A 19,355-nucleotide genomic window follows, 5' to 3' on the forward strand; every position below is an offset into this window, starting at 1 on the left:
AAAGGGCCATAATTTCAAAAGGGAGGGACAAGAAGGCACATGGTAGGTGATAAGGGAATAAAGGGAAAGGGGGAAATGCTGTGATTTTTTTTTTAAATTAATTTTTTCAATTTTTTTTTTTAAAGAGCAATTAGGCAGTCTTAAGAATATCTCCGTGATGGGATATCAACGCCGTACTGGGGAAAGAGGTCCTCATATTGCTAGCATCATCCTGAAGGGGATAGAGAGGGGTGCCTGCAGATGTGTGATTGCTACGCATATGTTACCATTTATAGCAGTGCCCATTTTAGATTTCTGGCTGGTAGCATGACGGAGTTAGCATGAGAAATAGAAACAGGGTCAGGGTTAGCTGGCTGTGAGGGAGGCAGGCTGGGAGGGCCTGGGCACTATTTCATATGTTTATTTTTAACTGAACTAGAAACAGTCCTGGGCAGGGAACCAGGAGGGCCTCTTTTCTGCGCACAATTAAAACAGATAAGCCCTTCTGAAGCACATTTTGGAACATCAGGAGAGGATGGAGGGGAGCAGCCATTGACAGACAGTGTGTTTGAAATGCTTTTTGACAGATCGCTTTAAGTATCGTGTCGTTAAGCAGATCTTCTCTGGAGGGGACCAGACTTTTGTACTTTGCTCCACGTATGAGGTAAGATTTTCTTTTATCATGTTTGAAGTAGAATTATGACAATCATTGTTTTTTTTTTTTAATACCTACACAAAAGCTTTGTCGATCTTTGTTTCTTGTCAATGATTTTATCTTACTAATAGAATCAAACTAAACAATGTTATCTCCGTTGAACTCCTTTGGATTGCTAGTAATTATCTTGTCCTTAACATTGTAGAGTTCTAATTTATAGTGTAGAATTATTTATATTCATATTTGTTCTAAAAGAAATTTAAGGGGGCTTAAGCATTTGTGTTATTATTTTTCTGTTTCTTTACTGTTAAGTATCAAGGAATTCTAGGCATTTGATAACTTACTGGGATTCATTGTTTGGTGTGACCAAGTATATAATAAATATAGAAGCGAGGTATAAAACAGTTCACTTTTTTTTACTATTTATCACCTGGTTATGATAATACACCAAGATATCCCTTCACTTGCTCCTGCATCACTCTACCAATTAAGGCACAAAGAACAAGTTACATACATGGGCAATAGCAGTGCACACTTGTAACCCTGGTTCTTACCTGTAGAGACAGCAGTTCCAAGTTATCCTTGACTAAGAGGCCAATTTGGGCCAGCCTGAGCTACATGAGACCCTGTCTCAATGGGAACGAAAAGAAGAGGAAGGGGAAAGGAAATGTTGCCTTTAAGGATTCAAAGTCTGTACAGATAAAAGAATATGTGGCATATATTTAATTCATTCTGCTCTTCATGGTATAGGGCAGCCAGCTGAAGAGAGCTGGTTCTCTTCCTTCTCATAATCCTATTTAATAAGCCCTGTGTGTGTGTGTGTGTGTGTGTGAAGTGGGGGAGGAGGGTAGCAAACTCAAGGCAGTAATTAAAAAAGCCAGAGACTATGGGAGAGAACAGCCCCTGTGGAAACAAAGGCCCTTTCCACTGGGAAAGTCTCTCCCTTGCTCTGACACCACCATCTGTGTCCTTAGTACCATTCTGTGACTCCATAGGAAAGGTGCTGGCCAGGAATGCTGTGCAGCTGCTCAGCCATGCTGCAGGTCAGGAGCCTGTGGGAAGCCATGCGCTTTAGCTGTCCTAAGGCAGATATAGAATCTGCCTTGGGTTCCGCTTTATAACTTCACAGAGAAATTCTAAAGGGAGTTGAGGTTGTGCCAGTAAAATAAATGATAAAAACACAGGGTCTCTTCCGTAACTTTTTTGTTTTTAAGAAGTAGACTTGTAGGAATTTAATTTCTGAATGAAACTGACTTAAGATTCTGTCTTTTGTAGCTGTTCTTGAGACAAGGTTTTTCTGTGTAACCCTGGCTGTCTTAGAACTCATTCTGTAGACCAGGTTGGCATCTAAGGCAGAAATTTGTCAGCCTCTGCTTCCTGAGTGCTGGGATTAAAGCGCTACACCACAGCCTCCTGAGAACTTGACTTAAATAATATCCAACTTAAATTTCCTTCCTTTAGTGAACACACAATATGATCTATACAGCTGAGTTGTAAATATACTAGTAGTTTTGGGAATGGAAAACAACCCACTGACTAAAGAAAGTAAGGTGTACGATAGCGTTAGTTAGCCGGTAAGTTAAAGTTTCAACTGGTGAGAAGTGTCCCCCATTAAAGTTTTAGGTTCACAGTGGAACGTTCCTCCTCTCCACCTTGAGAAGGTAGCCAGGCTCACCTGAAGCACACAACTGGCCTTTGTCTCAGGCTCCGAAGTGCTGTCTTTGTATCCGTGGCACTCCTGACTTTTTAAGTATAAAGTCATAATTATTTACATCTTATTTTACATATATGTACTTATGTATAATATATATATTCTCTGTATAATACATATGTACATATCTTATATGTATATAAAATAATGTGTGTATATACATATGTGTGTATATATGTACTTACATGCACTCTAGATGCTCATCAGATACAGAGATTGAAAATTATATTCTTACCTAATTACCTCTAGTTACCTCATCAATACTTTAATATGCAAAGTGACAGCCAGAAAAATAATGTTTCAGATTCTTTTGGATTTTGAAATATTTACATATACATAAAGTATCTTGGAGAAGGAACCTAAGTCTCTACAAGAACTCATGGCAACTCCAGTACATCATGGTGATAATGCCGTATGACATCTTAAATCACTGTGTGCGCGGACACGAAACTCATTAGGACTCACACTCACTCACTGAAGGCATGTTATATGACATCTTAAGTGATTGTGGAAACGTGAAAGACACCATGGAGGTGTGTAACAGGACATTTTAAATCACTGTGTGCATAAAAGAAGCTTGCTATGGAGTTTTCCATTTCCAGAATCACGTTGGTTTTGGATCTGAAGCCTTCAGGGTTTGAGTGAAACTGAACAACTTTGGTTCTCCATTAGTGTCCCAATGGGGTGTAAGAAGCAGAGTTGCTGTTGGTGATTCTAACTAAACTGGCCTAGAGTATGCACTGGCAAATGCCCTGGGATGTGTGTTACCCGTTGGGATGGGATGGATCAAGGTACCCTTGGTAGTGTACAGCCCAGCCGCACTTGAGAAACCCTGACCTAGTGCAGCGTTTTTCTTTTTGGCCTGTATGAAACCAGCATGGAGAGCTGGGCATACAGATCAGGGATTCAGTACTTCTAGCATGTGGGAGGCCCCGAGTTTGGTTCCCACACCCATGGAGGGAGAAATTACACTTTTTCTTGTATCTGTGGGTTATTAAATACACGATGAAGAATGAGTACAATAGCTTGAAGCCTGCATGCATTTTCTGTAAGTTTGTGTTACTGTTGGTGTTCAGTTGTCCCTTTGGGGATGCGTTTTAAGTTTGGTAGTAATAGTACTTTGCAGCTAAGATGGAGGAAAGGTGGCTGGGTGTGTGCTTAAGCTGTCCATGCTGGTTTAAGAGTTTCCTTGATAAAATTCAATATATATTTGTTCTTTTAGCATATGTCCGTAGTCATTTTTGTAGAATAGTTATCAAGAGCCGGATGATCTGATGTGTTACAGGTACCTTTCTTTCTTTCTTTCTTTCTTTCTTTCTTTCTTTCTTTCTTTCTTTCTTTCTTTCTTTCTTTCTTTCTTTCTTTCTTCCTTTCTTTCTTTCTTTCTTTGTATAATGCTAAATCACAACCTTACAGTGGAACCAGCAAGCTTCCTTTGAAAGCAATATTTTATGTGCAAGTACAAAGGAGAAAGCAATGATTTTTTTCTATGCATTGATGTCTGACTGCTTGAATATGAAAGCACCATCAGCAGCTTCTTAGTTCTGGGTTACTAATAGATGTTGGAGGAGAAAAGTTAAAAACAGGCAGGTTTAGAGAATAAAAGTGTTTATAATAGTTTTTTAAAGATGCCAGTAAATGGCTTGGCAAGTCAGCTCAGAGAATATTGGTGTGGCCACTAAGCCAGCAACCCTCCATCTATCTATCCCTGGAACCAGCATGGTGGATGGAAAGAACTAACTCCTTAAATTGTCCTCTCATCCTCACACACGTACCCTTGTATGCACACACACACTCACACACACACACACACACACACACACACGCACGCACACATATAAAAATTAATAATCATTGGAAACGTAAAGTATCACTGGGGTTGGGGTTAGAAAGCTGGCTCAGTGGTTAAGAGCATTCATTGGTTGTGTTGTGTTTCTAGAGGACCTAGGTTCAATTCCAAGCACCCACATGGGAGCTCATAGCTATTTGCTTAACTCCAGTTCCAGGGAATCCATTGCTTTCTGGTTTCTGTGGGCACCAGACATGCAAGTGGTACACAGATATGCATGCTGACAAACTACTTATACACATAAAGATAAAATTAAAAAGTATGTATCACTAAAGAAAGGATGTATAGTGTGGACAGGATTTGGGGTTTTTAAAGCTGTGATTAACATCCCTTTTGATACTTTCATAAAGTTTATAGGTATATACTTGGGCTGAGGAGATGGTTCAGTAGTGAAAATGCTTGCCCTGCAAAGTACTTGGACAAGAGTTCAGATCCCCAGAACCCTTGTAAAAGTCAGGTGGTTGTGGCATTAATCCCATCATTGGAAGGTGGAGACAGAGCTAGCTGGCTAGCCAGGCAAGCCATTGGTGAGCTCTAGTGTCACTTAAGAGACCTTGTTTCAATGAATAAGGTGGAGAGTGATCAAGGAAGAATGACCAGGCCAACCTCTTGCCAGTACATATTTGTACATGCACACGTGTATAGCCACACACAGGAAAATACACTCGTAAAGGCATGCACAGCACACACAAATGCTTGAGGGAGAAAAAGGCAAATGAAACTGAATTTTCAGAAATTGCTTGCACCTTAACTAAATTCTGCGTTTGCTTCTTAGGCTTATGAAAACAGGATTTTATGTAGCCCTGGCTGGCCTTGAGAATTCAGTATTCACTGTATAGCTGAGGGTGATCCTACACTCTTTTTGATTCTCCTCTCTCTCCTTATTTCCAAATGCTGGGATTACAGGCATGTACCGTCATGTCTGGCGTAAATGTTTCGTTTCTTTTTTATTTTTTTTTGGATATTTTATTTATTTAAATTTCAAATGTTATCTCCTTTCTCGGTTTCCCCTCTACAAACTCCCATTCTATCTCCCCTCTCCCTGCTTCTATGAGAGTGCACCCCCCCACACACACACACACACAACTCCCACCTCACTGCCCTGGCATTCCCTTATACTGGAACATTGAGCCTTCACAGGACCAAGGGCCTCTCCTCCCATTGATGTGCATTTAGGCCATCCTCTGCTACATATGTGGCTGGAGCCATGGGTCCCTTCATGTGTACTCTTTGGTTGGTGGTTTATTCCCTGGGAGCTCGCTTTGGGGGGGCGGTCTGGTTGGTTGATATTGTTGTTCTTCCTATGGGGTTGCAAACCCTTCAGCTCCTTCAGTCCTTTGCCTAACTCCTCCATTGGGGTCTCTGCGCTCAATTCAATGTTTGGCTGCAAGCATCCACCTCCGTATTTGTCAGGCTCTGGCAGAGCCTCTCAGGAAAGAGCTATATCAGGCTCCTGTCAGCAAGTGCTTCTTGGCATCAGCAATAGTGTCTGGGTTTGGTGTCTGCATGTGGGATGGAACCCCAGTGGGGCAGTCTCTGGATGGCTTTAGACACTTTTTATATTACATTTTATCTGAGATAGGGAGCAGTTATCGAAACCAATACCTCTATGGCCTGGTAACTCAGAGCAGAGGGAAGGAAACCTAGAAAGCTCGTCACGGAGTAGAAACAGACACTCTAGAAGAGCACCTCCTCAAGAGTGAAGGAGAGAAGGCTTGTTGGAGGGAGATGCTGGGTTTAGGTCACTTGCAAAGAGACCTCACCCAGTGTGGTGTGGTACCCTGAAGTTGAGGGGTGGGAGCTGAGCTTTTGTACCCCAGCTACCTGCCGCTGAGTATGATAGAACAGAGCAGTGGCCTAGGGAAGACTCTGAAGAACAGCCTGCATCCTCGCTGCAGGAGTAGGGACAGGGCTCTGCTCCAAGGGAGGGGATTTGGGAAGCTTCAGTTCATGATGTGGGATCTGGAGATGACACTGAGGAAGGAAAGAGGACAAGATCCATGTCTCTCATTTCTCTTTTCCCTTGTATTTATTTCTCCAGAATTCTTCTCCTGCTGTTGACTTCAGAACTGTGAACCAAACACATTATACCAACTTAATAAATGATGAAACCATAGCAGTTTGGAGACAAAAACTCACAGAACACAACAACGCAAATACTGTCAAGTATGAGTTTGTCTGCCTCCATTTTTGCTTTTTCCAAAGCATGCTGGAGTTTTCTAGCCTAGTGGCTGATATTCCCTGCACCTACACTGTGGTTATGAATATGAATGGAGCTTTGCATTTACAGAATCATTTTTGTATATTTATTTGTAATCTCATCTCATTAGCCCCCAGCTAACACAGTGTTTTGCCCTCTGATTCTCACTCTTCACCTTGACGGACGTATTATGGCAAGATCTGTGACACCCTCTTAGGGAAAGCTGGAGGTCATGTCTCTGCTGAGAGCTCTCTGTATCATGTTGCATATCGAAATGGTTTTCTTCACACTGATGCTTCAAGGGATCTTGAATATTAACAGCCTCTTATTATTTTAACTAATCTGAGTAACTTCTACAGGTTTGCCATTCAGTGTGATTAGTTGAAGTGAATATGCAGAGTCTTCTGGGTACATTAAAAATGTGAGACTAGTTGGGTTTAAAAAATAGTTTTCTTTACGTTTTTACACACTTTTTTTTTTGCTTTGATTGGCACTTCCATACTTTTTCTGTAGTCTTACTTATGAAAACAAATAAATCAATCTGTGTAAGAAAGATGGCTGTCTTAACAAATGCACAGTGAGCCTTGCTTTATGATCAAGGCTGTGCTAGAGCAAATGCCCAGGTCTTACCCTGAAGCAGCTTATTGAATCTCCTGTGTGTCGGGCATTGTTGAGGAACTAAGGAGAGAGGGGAAGGGAGCATAAGAGAGGCCAGGCTGCTGAGCAGCGGGTGACCTAGATGCATGGGCTTTACCTGGACTTCTGGTTTTTTATTAACAGCGGAAGCTCGAGGAATCATCTCTAAGGATCTTACTTGATCCAAATGCTACAGCTGACAGAAGTTACTACGATCTCTTTCCTAGCCATTTACTTTGTTTATCCCTTGCTTCTTATGGCAATCCTGGGTGCTCACAGGGTAGACCCTTCCACAGACTCTGCAGAATTTAGGTAATAGGAGTAAGTCTTTATTTCCACTCATCCTTGGTTTCTTTCTGAAATGATCAATAGAATAGGCAGACATGATTGGACATGTATTAACTTCTGTACTTTGGGAGTAACAGCTCACTTTTTTCTGTTTGTTTAAAATGGTGGTGAGAGAGTGCCCAAGCTTTTTATGATTTTGACACACCCACACATTTATATATACATGTATGTATGTATGTATGTATGTATGTATGTATGTAACTTGTAGGATAATAGTTTTTGTCCATTTGGAGGCAAAATATTGTCCTCTAATCAGGTATGCACTGATGACCCAGTAGAGTCTGGCTAGGAAGATGTCTTGTTACAGAAACTTATATAAGCACTGATTTGTAATTCTTAAAGACTCCTTTCTCCATTTGTCTTGAATAGTGGTGTTGTTCAGATACTGTCTTCTGCAGCTTGTTGGAATGGAAGCTTTCTGGAAAAAAAGTAAGTGTCATAGACGCTTCAGAAGCCGCGTGATATAAATACTTAGCAAGGCTATGAAAGACTTCTCCATAGTCCTTGGTTTCAGTTGAAAGGGAAAGCTGACATTTGCATGAAGTTTGAAATATCCAGTAATGATCAATTAGAGGATCCCAGAACAGTGGTATTTGCTCATTCCTCACTGGGGCAGATTTGCAGAGAGAAGTAGTCCCTCGGGAGACCTAGTGTGACCCAAAGCCAGAACTCTAGGCTGCCCCAAAGTGCTGTTCTCATTGGTCTGTATGGGTTTATGATTTGTTCTTAAAGTCAAAATTCTCCAGTGGTTCTCTGATTCTATAGTTTGCTGAGGTAATTTTTCATTTCTCCACAGGAGTGAAGTCATGTAGAGGTCTTAGAGAGGCTTCATTCTGGGGTTCCATGGATTCAGTCAGGCTCAGCTCTGTCTAAAACCAGAGGCAGCAAATAGGATGTCTCTTTTGCCCTTATCTCTTCTGCAGATGGCCCCTCAGAAACCTCATGCAGCAGAATTACCTTGCCAGGAATTAGGATTTTCAGGGATCCTAAGTCCTATCATTTTGTGGTCCTTTTCAACCACTAACTAGGTTGATGAAACATTAGGAAGAATATGCTGGTTACCTCTCTGTTATTGTGAAAATACCTGTGATGACTGAAAAGGACACGCTTGGCAGGTGTCACATTTCTTTGGGGCCAGTAGTAAAGACATCCATCATCATAGGAGAAGATTCCTTGTAGAAGGTATTCACCTTATGTTGGCTGTCACGGATGAGATAGGAAAGGGTGAAGGTCCAGTATCGAAAGGTACAAGCACTATATCTCAACTTCTATGTGCTCTGCTACCTCTCAGTGATGCTACAGGCTGAAGTCCATGCCTTCTACACATACCATTAAGCAGATATTCCAAATGTAAAGTATAGCAATGAGGACTAACAGGAGTGGGTAAGGAGGAAGCTGATCAAGATAGATGAGGAGCAGTGAGCTCAATGCATAACATTTACTTGTATGGAAATGTCCCTATGTAAAAGAGCGCTATGTCTAATTAATATATATAATCAAAGAATACTTTAAGTATAGCAATGAGTTAGACTTTAGTTCTCTGTGTGATTTACAGATCTACCATGTGATTCAGTTATACCATACCTGGGCATAAACCCAAAAGGTTATCAAAGATTATCCTATTATAAGGATACCTGTGCATCCATATTTAGGGTAGGAATACTCACTCCAGTATGTGTCCTGTGAGATCAACAGACCAACCATAAATGTGGGCCACACCTTCTGCTGCCAACCACATAAAAGGACACGGAAGCTTTTTCTTTTGCCTGTTTACCCTGACTCTTCAGGACAGAATCATCTGTCTTGTTGCTGAGGTATTCCTTCGCTGGTATTAAAACGTACTTCAGGATTCTAACATAAACCAAAGACCACTGAGATATCTCAGCCATATGGTCTAAAACAACTAACTGAATTCTTGGTCATTTTATGGGAAAACAGTCATTGTTGAACTAGTCAGACCACGTCCTGTAAGCCATTCTTTTCTTTTCGTTTTTTTTTTTTTTTTTTACAGTATTATGAAAAACTGTCACCATACAAATTATGCATCACATTACTGATCTGTGTTAAATTTCTTTTTTTCTGTTTTTTTAATTAGGTATTTTCTTCATTTACATCCCCATACACCCCTCCCCCACTCCCCTACCCACCCACTCCCACTTCTTGGCCCTGGCATTCCCCTGTACTGAGGCATATAAAGTTTGCAAGACCAAGGGGCCTCTCTTTCCAATGATGGCCGACTAGGCCATCTTTTGATACATATGCAGCTAGAGACAAGAACTCCGGGGTACTGGTTAGTTCATATTGTTGTTCCACTTATAGGGTTGCAGATCTCTTTAGCTCCTTGGGTACTTTCTCTAGCTACTCCATTGGGGGCCCTGTGTTCCATCCAATAGCTGACTGTGAGCACCCACTTCTGTGTTTGCTAGGACCCGGCATAGTCTCACAAGAGACAGCTATATTAGTGTCCTTTCAGCAAAATCTTGCTAGTGTATACAATGGTGTCAGCGTTTGGAGGCTGATTATGGGATGGGTCCCCGGGTATGGCAGTCTCTAGATGGTCCATCCTTTTGTCTCAGCTCCAAACTTTGTCTCTGTAACTCCTTCCATGGGTGTTTTGTTCCCAATTCTAAGAAGGGGCAAAGTGTCCACTAATTAAACGTTCCATGTATATATATGCATCCCATCTAATGTGTGACTAAGAAATACCTTTAAAATTATTCAACATCCTTAACGATTAGTGAAATGCAAATTAAAATGACTGAGATATCATCTTACTCCAGTCAGAATGGCTGAGTTCAGGGAAAAAACTAAGAGAATGCAGGAGAGAGTGGGGGAAAAGGGAACCCTCTTTTATTTGGATTTTCCTAACAACATAGGAAAAAGTCCTTCCACCTTTGTTCAAGGTTACCTCTGGGATATTAAAGTTAATGTTTGGTTAATTCATTGTAGGAACAGGAACAAAATACCCATCAAGGAAGTCTAAGCAGCTGTTCTGGGTTTTGCCATTTTGATTCTAATATATGCAATGTCTACATTCTGAATTTTCATCTATTTTAACATTGTCAGAGACTGTTAAATCACTTGAATGTATGCATTACTCAGAACAAAGCCTGTTTTTCAAATGACTAATTTGCAAATAATTAGATATGATTTATTTACAAGTGACAGTCTTAGAGATATCCTTTGTCTCTGGGAAGCTAAGACTATGTGGAGTTGGAAAAATGATTTTATTGTTAGTAAAGTTTGAACACTAGCTGTAAAATCTGTGGTGGTGGTAACTGTAGTTGAATCTGTAAGTGAGAGAGATAATAACGTGGCTTTTTTGATCTAATATTTATTTTGAATATTTCTTGAGGAAGTCTTGAAATAAGAGGGTCGATGTGCTGTTTGTTCAGGAGTGGGCCCCTTTTGCATAAGGGAAATGAGTGGGTTTGGTTGGATGACTGCAACCAGCCACAACATCCACATCTAGCAATAAACCCATAGAAGTAGGTTGGGCAAGGGATCTGCTTTCATGCTCTGTGGAGACCTGGCTTGAAATGGTAGTATGTCTGCTTTAACTTGAGGGAGAAAAGGTTTGAAAAAAAATTAAGTCATGTTTAACAGTGGAATTATCCCCAGCACTTAGGCAGAGAGGCAGAGCGGCAGATGAATCTCTATGTTCAAGGCCAGCCTGGTCTACATAGAGACTTTTTAGGCTGGCAGGGGCTACTTAATAAGAAACTTTTTTTTTTTTTTAAATTAAAAAGAAACAACCAAAGTAGGGTAGGTAGAATTGCTGTAAGGCTTAGTCTGTTGGTCTTTCCCAGTGTTCTCAAATATCTACTAGATCAAATTAAGATCTGTCTAGACTGGGTTAGCTAAATAAATACTTATAGTTTTTTTTTAATCAGTATTTACCTTTTATTTTATTACATATGGATTTTTGCTTGTTTGTTTGTTTGTTTAGAATTGATGAACATTTTAAAACTAGTCCCAAAATCCCCGGGATTGACCTGAACTCAACTAGGATTTTATTTGAGAAGTTAATGCACTCTCAGCACTCCATGATTCTAGAACAGGTACGTTTGTTTACATTTATAAAATTTGGTTTACATTGAAGAGTTCTTCTCTTAAGACAAAGAAGACAGCAAGATGAATTGATACACTCTTGTACAACTTTGTAAAACCGTTAGTGTTGTGACTTGGGCTATCTTTTGCTCATATCTTCCTAAGGAGTTGTCTCTCTAAAGTATTAGGTCTGTGCGGCGGGGACTTCTTCCTTGTCCCCGATGTACTGGGTGTCTGAACCAGCGCCTGGCTCCTTCTGTTTGCTCAGTGCACACCGAATGCACAGGGTTATGAGTTCATTAAATAACTTAGGAATTTGGAGATGAGTTATTTAAGTCTCAGATATAGTTCTCAGTACTTTTTTTCTTTCTTACAGATATTAAACAGCTTTGAAAGTTGCCTCATTCCCCAGTTATCAAGTTCACCCCCAGATGTGGAAGCAATGAGAATCTATTTAATCCTACCGGAGTTTCCGCTGCTTCAGGACTCTAAGTATTACATAACGCTGACCATTCCCCTGGCAATGGCCATTCTGCGGCTGGAAACAAACCCTAGCAAAGTATTAGGTAAATTCATCAAATTTAATGCCACCAGCTTTGGACTTAGGCGTTTGGTTTTGTCAGCTGGCTCTTGTGGACTGGGATCTAACAATCTATTTGTTGCCATTTAATGGCTTTACCACTTACTCTTTTCTTTGCTGTTAACATCTAGCTAACTCTCTTGGCTATTAGGGCAAATTGATCTGTTATTTAAGTCATGTGAAATGATTCATGGGAGATTAATCCCAATTTTGAGATAGTCATAAAGTTAGGTTATTCAACTTTAATCTGTTTTTTTTTCTTCTTCTTCCACATTTGCTTGCAGTTGCAATGCCTCAAATATTAGTATCTTTCTGTCTATCCATCTCCAGTGCTGATGTTAGCGGGTGGGAGCCAAATGAACAGCTTTTGTGATGCAGAGATCTCCATGCAAGGGGGGACAGGTTGACCCAGTGAGGACTTACGGAATGTTTGTTTTCTTTTTCTTTTTTAGGACAGTTGAGTCCACACTGATTTTTGCAGGCTCTGGACACTTTGCTGAGATAGGAACCTTCTGTTCCTCAGCGGGCTGGAGAAGGTCTCTGTTGGAATAGCGCCCAAGGCTTTTTTTAGTAATCTGGTGCAGAACCCTGTCCCCTGGCTTTTGACTTTTATCCCCTCCATTGGTAATTTTTCCAGGTGTTCCTTTGACTTGGTTCAGGTGGCCTGAGTGTCACTACAGCGTGGTTTTCCCTTAAGCGAATTGACCTGCTTCTGGCTTTTCCATTGCTTCTGCCTTCACACAAATGTAATGATGACCACATTAGTAATGTGTTAACACTTGCTACTTCCCAGCATCAGGGACTGTTTAGAGCATGTTTTCTTAGGTGTTTCTAATAGGTGTAAAATAGAGCAAAGGCTGTTTTGAGAGACATTTTATCAGACTTTTAAATTTTTGGCATTTTAATTTTTAAAAATTTCCTAGGCCAGATAGCACAAAACAGAACGGGATTATTCAGTTTTATAATTAGATTTTTTTCTGACATCTGACTGTTCAGATTGAAGAGCAAACCTCACACGAATGCAGCAGCTCTCAAGAGTTTGTCCTTTTTATTTGATGTTTCTCCCACTGTGATTTTTTTTTTAAGGTTTCTTTTATGTATATGGATATTTTGCCTGCATGTATGTCGGTGTACCATATGCGTTTCTGGTGCCATGGAGGCCAGAAGAGGGCATCAGATCCTTGAGAAATGGAGTTTCAGATGGTGGAGAGCATGAGTGTATGTGGTAGGAATTGAACCTGGGACCTCAGGAAGAATAGTCAGTGCTCTTGGCCATTGAGCCAGCTCTCCGGCAGCCCTCCCACTTTAATTTTTAGTGAAATATTTTAAACAAGGAAACCATACAGATTTCAGTATGGCTGAGATCATTTATGAAGATACAGTGACATAATCCTGCTTGAATAGAAAGGTACTACTCGGAGAGAATAAACACAATCAACTTCTTAAACTAATTATGCCTCATAACAGGAAGGAATGTTTTCCCACATCCTCTAAGTATGAAGTGTCCCTTGTACAAAATTCCGTAGTAGCTGAGATCAGTCTTGAAAGGTTGAGGGTACACAAATACTACTGCAGTAGGTGCATTCTGCATCCCGCCGGAGGATGTGTCTGGTCCTCACATATCCTTGGAAGTAAATGTTTTCAGATTAGCCTTCAGCATGAGTCTGAGGAAAAAAAAAACCCGAAAACTCCAACAACATCAAACCTTTTAAGAAAGAAAGAGGCAGGGGAGAGAGAGGGAGAGAGAGGAGGAGTTAAAAATTTTAGAGCCTCTTGTATAGCTGTTTCTCCACACTTTTTTTTTAAGATTTATTTATTTGTTTCATGTATGTGCACATACTAATGCTGTCTTCAGACACACCAGAAGAGGGCATCAGATCCCCATTACAGATGGTTGTGAGCCACCATTCACACATGTTTTAATGACTCCTTTGAAAAACCATTTTTGGGAAGCTGCATTATAGACTAATATTTATCTTCTAGCCACAGGAATTGTAGCTAGCAGGAAGACAACCTAAGAACACTTGTCCAGGGTTATGTGCTAAGACATGTCTTTCTCTCTTCCTTTCTTAAGATAACTGGTGGTCTCAGGCATGCCCCAAATATTTCATGAAGCTGGTAACCCTGTATAAAGGTGCCGTCCTTTACCTCCTAAGGGGAAGGAAGACATTCCTAATCCCGGTACTGTTTAACAACTACATGACTGCAACCCTCAAGCTTCTGGAGAAGTTGTACAAGGTATCCCTGGGGGATGGAGAGTGAGGGTGTGGAGGGATGCAGGATTCTGCCGGGGCTTTCTCTCGGAGATTTTCCAATTCTTGGGTTTTAGTTCTTCTTCTTTGTTCTTCACCAGGTAAATCTTAAGGTGAAGCATGTGGAATACGATAAGTTTTATATCCCTGAGATTTCTAGTCTTGTGGACATTCAGGAAGACTACCTCATGTGGTTTTTGCATCAATCTGGGATGGTAAGAATTTCCTGTAAAGCATATTTTAAGGCTTTAGCCTTTTTTGTTTGTTTGTTTGTTTGTGTTTGAATCGTGCACTTGAGCCATACACCTTGCCTTTGGCTTGAATGCTGCTAACACACCTATCTATTTCACTCAGTTGACTTTGGAATTCTTGAAACTTGGAAGTATTTTAGGTAACCATAAGCGTCATAAGTTTCATCGGGTATGTGGGGCTAGGGTTGTAACTTAGTGGTAGACTTCTTGCTTAGCATGCTCAGGGCTCTAGGTTTTATCCTGAGTACTATATTTAAAAAGGAAGGAAGGAAGGAAGGAAGGAAGGAAGGAAGGAAGGAAGGAAGGAAGGAAGGAAGGTAGGTAGGTAAATCCAAGTATCTAAAGCAGTCAGATTGGTAAACGCAGACAGTGGCTGGTTGGCAGAGGCGGTCTGGAGGCACTGGGAAACTCCAGTTGTTTTTAATGCATTTTAGGTTCCAGGTCACCATGCTGAGATAGTTCTAGAATTCTGTTGTACAACAGTGTGGCTGTTTCAGGGGCTCTTGTTCATCTATCAATCTATTTATTTATTTATTTAAGCATTTTACTTTATGTGTTTGAGTGTTTTATTTGGATGTAGGTCTGTGTACCATATGCATGTTTGGTACCTGCAGAAGCCAGGCGAGGCCATTTAAGCTCTTAGAACTGGAGTTACAGACTACTGTGAGCTGCTATGTGGGTGCTGAGATCAAACCTGGGTCTTGTACTCTTTAATTTACTGAGCCTTCTCTGTAAGCCCTTGTTTCATGTATCCAGGGTAGCTTCCGACTCCCATAGCCAAAGATGACCTTGATCCTACTGCCCCTCACCTCCTCCCAAGTTCTGCGATTATTAGTGTGTGCTTCCACACCTGTATTTTATGCACTGCTGGGTATCATACGGAGGACTTTGTTCAGCTAGACCAGCACCCACCTAGTGAACTGTGTCTCTAGTCCAAGGAAATATTCTCAATATTGCTGATTCATACAATTGAAATTAGGGAGAATGACATATATTTATACTGTTTACTTACTTTTTTGAGCCTCAAATTAAAAATCAAGACATTAATATATAAACTTTAAGTATTTGTTGGGTCTTGGGAGATCCGGCACATAACTGGCTTCCAGAAGTCCCTAGCTGGCTAGTGCAAAAACGTCTTTGAGATGATGCTCTGTGTGCCACATCCCCACTGATTTATCCCTGACACTTAGGGTCATTGGATGTTCGTTTTCTAACAGATAGCCTATTTCACTCTTATTAGGTCAACTTTCCAGACCTTGTGGCCATCTCTTACTGAAGATAGCTCAAATACAAATGTCATACATTCCTGTCCCAACTCTGATGATGTTTGACACAGAACTCAAAGGTCTGTGGATTCTTGCCTACCACCTTAGGCATGGCAGCAGTTGCTCAGCGATAGCAGAATGGCCTGGATATATGCAAGGGATTTAGGATTTATGCAAATCTGAATATCAGAAAACAAGTGGTCATTTGGTACTTGTGTTTAATCCAGCTGGTGCAGCAAATGCATCTGAAATGAGTGTTTGCTAGTCTCACATATTCATTACTAGCATTAGGGTGGCATTTTTTTTAATGTATGGATTTTAGCTCTGCAGTTGTCTCTTAAGGCAAAATATTTATATAAGTGTATTTAAATAAATAGCCAAGTTAGTTTTCCTTGTTAGATGATAGATGATTAAAGTAATAGAGATATTCTAGTGAAAAATTAAAAATTTGGGACACTTTATAATTTTTGTAAGGCTTTGTTATTGTTTTGAAAACAAAAATACTTTTTAGTAGAAATCATATTTTAAAAGAGTTGATACTGGAATTCTAACATGGGAGCATCAGTGGCTCTAGTCTTGCTTTTTTTAGAGTTATAAAATGTCAGTTTGTAAATTATAAAATGTTAGAGATGGACACAAGTCTTGAGTAACTGCTTCACACCCAGGTAGAATACAGAGGCGTGGGCAAATTGAATAGTTTTCTCTAGCTCCATTTGCTCTGAAGAGAAGTCTGTCCTTCTCTTCATGGTTCACCCTGAAAGAACTGTGTGGGCGTGGGTGGTATCCCTGCAATTGCTGAGGCCTGCAGACAAATGCACCATGGAAAGGCACTCAGTCCAGCAAGATCTAGCCAGGGTGGCTCAAACTTCTGAAGTCTGATACCAGGCAGTTAGTTTATTTTAGACATATTTAAATACAGAACAAATTTGGAAAATAGTTCCCTGTAACAATTATCTCCATGCACAATAAAGGTTAAAGTGTGACTGCATCAAAACTACTAAATGAACATGTGATGGGTCCCATAGCTTAAGGAACTAGGGGAAGATCTGAGGTCACCAGGCACATGTGGCATCTCCCCAAAGGATGGGTTCTGTTGATGGACAAACAAAGCTAAAGATAAAGGCTTATGTGAAAATGCTGGTACAGTGGACTCACGGAATTGGAAAAAAAGATGGTGGAGCAGAGCTTCGTGCCTCAGAGAACCACCAATCTATACCCTTCACTGTTGCATCTCAGCCAGCTGCAAGCACAAAGATTGTGTCTGACAAGCAAAGAGCCAGGAGCAGGGGTGACACCTACAACTGCGGCCTGAAGCTCCCTTAGAAACAGGTCAATCAATACAGAATAGGGCTCACCCTAGGCCTGCTGGCTAGCCCCAGCATGGAGCCACCCTGGTAGCATCTAGTGCTGCTTGTCCTGCTGGGAGATGAAAGGCACAGGCATCAGTGCTGCCCACATCTGACAAGCCTAACCCTGTCAGCTGGCACGGAGGACAGGATGGTGTGCAGCAGGCAGCCTGGAGCTCCCTTGGAAACATGCCACTACTGAATAGGGCTGCTGCCCTTGACCTCTCGGCCAGCCAGCCATCAACGCTGAGCCACTGTGACTGGAGAACCAGGTAGAGTGGTGCTGCCTGCAGCCTGTAAGCTCAACAGGAGACCTGACAGCTGGTCCCCAGCATGAAGCTGCTGCAACTGCAGCTTACACTGTTTGCCCTGTTGGAAGACAGATAGTGCAGAGCTGTGGTGCCCACATGCTACAAGTACAAAGGGCAAGCCTGGCGAGCCTGGGGCAGTCTACATCAAGGCCTTGGAGGTGTGAGGCAGCCAGGAGCTCTTGCAGAACCTAGCCACAACGTCACCCTTACTCTGGGCGACAGCAGGACATCCGAGACTCTTGGTAATGGTCCAATATTTATGGTGCTTCAGGAACCTTAAACCAGACCTCATTGTGATGAATATTAGCATGTAGATCTGTACACCATGTGACACTGTACAGTTTCCAGGGCTACTACCATCAACAGTTATACGAGGGAGAGGTAGGAAAGACTGAGGAGCGGAGAAGCAGTGACATAGAGCTAGGGACTGGGCGGTGATGTCAGGCGTGAGAGAAGGCTGCTGTGGACAGGGGTTGCAGAGTAGAGTTGACAGGGTGATGGGAAGCAGCCTGGAGTCTGCTCTTCTACAGGGACCCGGGGCGCCCAGGGAGCCCTGCTTATATGCACCCCAGCACAGGAGAAGGCTCCGTGGCCACGTGGGATTGGTCAGTCTGCAGGCACCCAATTTGCATGCACTCACAAGGGAGGGGTTGGCGCCAAATTCGAATTGACACCTGCGCAGTGGTGGTGTTTATGACAACGGCAACCGGAAACCGGCGCCATCTTGGAGTTGGCTTCCCACACTGGAGCTTGTGCAGACTCAGCCCCAAACATACTACTCAGCCACATGATTGCCCTGGTTCTGAGAAGCAACAGAATGCCGGAGATGAAAATCAGTTCTTTTCATGAGTGGACTGCCTCAAAGAGCTCTATCGCCCATGCTTCCCCTGGAGCCCATTTCCTTAGTCTGCTACCACAGGCCCTGTTGAGGCCTGAGGTTCATGTGGATTGTTCGTGACTGGGCTGCCACTAGAGGCCGGGTAGATGTCTATAGTCTGTTAGACTACAGGAAGCCATGTTGGTGTCCATGGTCTCCAGATTGGCACTAGAGGCTATGTCGATGTGAGTGGCCTGTGCAACCACCTGAGGCCATTCTGAAGTCCCTAGTTCATGTGGTTGCCAGAAACTTTGTAAAAGTCCATGATCTGTGTTCCTGCTGACTGTAAAAGGCAAGGAAGCTACTATTTCCGTGGTATCACTGACTACAGACTCACAGTTGAGAAAGCTTCTGTGACGCCTCCTCCCCGTGAAAACCACAGCAGCCTAGATAGAAAGCCATCAAAGAGAACTGTTAAAACATTGTGATAAGGATGCTGAAGTGTAGTTCTCCATAATGGCTTCTGGCAGGAGTGTGGTTAGGGAAGGACTCAGTTTTCTTTAAGGTGCCGGCTACTGTAATGTGACCATACTCCACTGAGTATATAGACAACATACATTGGACTTGGTTTTTATATTATTTTTTCTTCTTTTGTAGAAGGAGGTCACAACAGTGGGGAGGAGGCAGACCTGGGAGGATCAGGGTTCACGATGTGAAATTCCCAAATAAACAAGAAAAAAAATACTATATTGAAAAAATAAAAAAGGAAAGGAAGAAGATGAGATGGAAGAGGGAAAGCCAGTAGTGGTTTATCTTATTTGTTAATAATGTGCCACAGTCTTTATTTGAAAACTGAAAGGCGTACAGAGTGAATATCTTTGTAGGCTCTGTAGAGGGCAGTGCGAGTGAGACATTCAGTGGTTTGCACAAGCCTTCAGAGACAGAAATCTGAGAAATCTTGACATCTTACTGGTGCATCAGAGGAGATGCACACATGGGGAGTATTTGTCTTTAGATGTCAATACTGGGCACATGCAAGGAAGAGAAGGTGGAGCCAGAACAGAGGTAGCTCTATTTTAGTATCAGGGTTTATATGTCTATGTAC

General features: G+C 41.7%; 1 protein-coding gene across 16 annotated transcripts in view; it reads left to right on the top strand.

The window, feature by feature from the left end:
• The window catches only part of Herc3 (hect domain and RLD 3), an 88,944-nt gene that overhangs the window by 30,952 nt on the left and 38,637 nt on the right, over positions 1-19,355 (top strand). For 9 of the 16 annotated variants that reach the window (XR_377495.3, XM_006506696.3, XM_006506701.4 and 6 more), the window contains 7 exons: positions 567-643; positions 6,236-6,360; positions 7,748-7,807; positions 11,328-11,439; positions 11,805-11,994; positions 14,083-14,246; positions 14,362-14,475. Coding sequence is in view for 10 of the 16 variants with exons in the window: in XM_006506696.3 (XP_006506759.1) it covers positions 567-643; positions 6,236-6,360; positions 7,748-7,807; positions 11,328-11,439; positions 11,805-11,994; positions 14,083-14,246; positions 14,362-14,475 (842 nt within the window). In the remaining 6 variants the exon portion in view is untranslated. Of the gene's footprint in view, positions 1-566; positions 644-6,235; positions 6,361-7,174; positions 7,343-7,747; positions 7,808-11,327; positions 11,440-11,804; positions 11,995-12,460; positions 12,545-12,640; positions 13,227-14,082; positions 14,247-14,361; positions 14,476-19,355 lie in introns of those variants that run through there. The other 7 variants (XR_001785176.2, XR_003956257.1, XM_030255635.1 and 4 more) reach the window with 6 other exon arrangements.

Source organism: Mus musculus, chromosome 6 (assembly GCF_000001635.26).
Source record: "Mus musculus strain C57BL/6J chromosome 6, GRCm38.p6 C57BL/6J".
Classification (NCBI taxonomy): domain Eukaryota; kingdom Metazoa; phylum Chordata; class Mammalia; order Rodentia; family Muridae; genus Mus; species Mus musculus.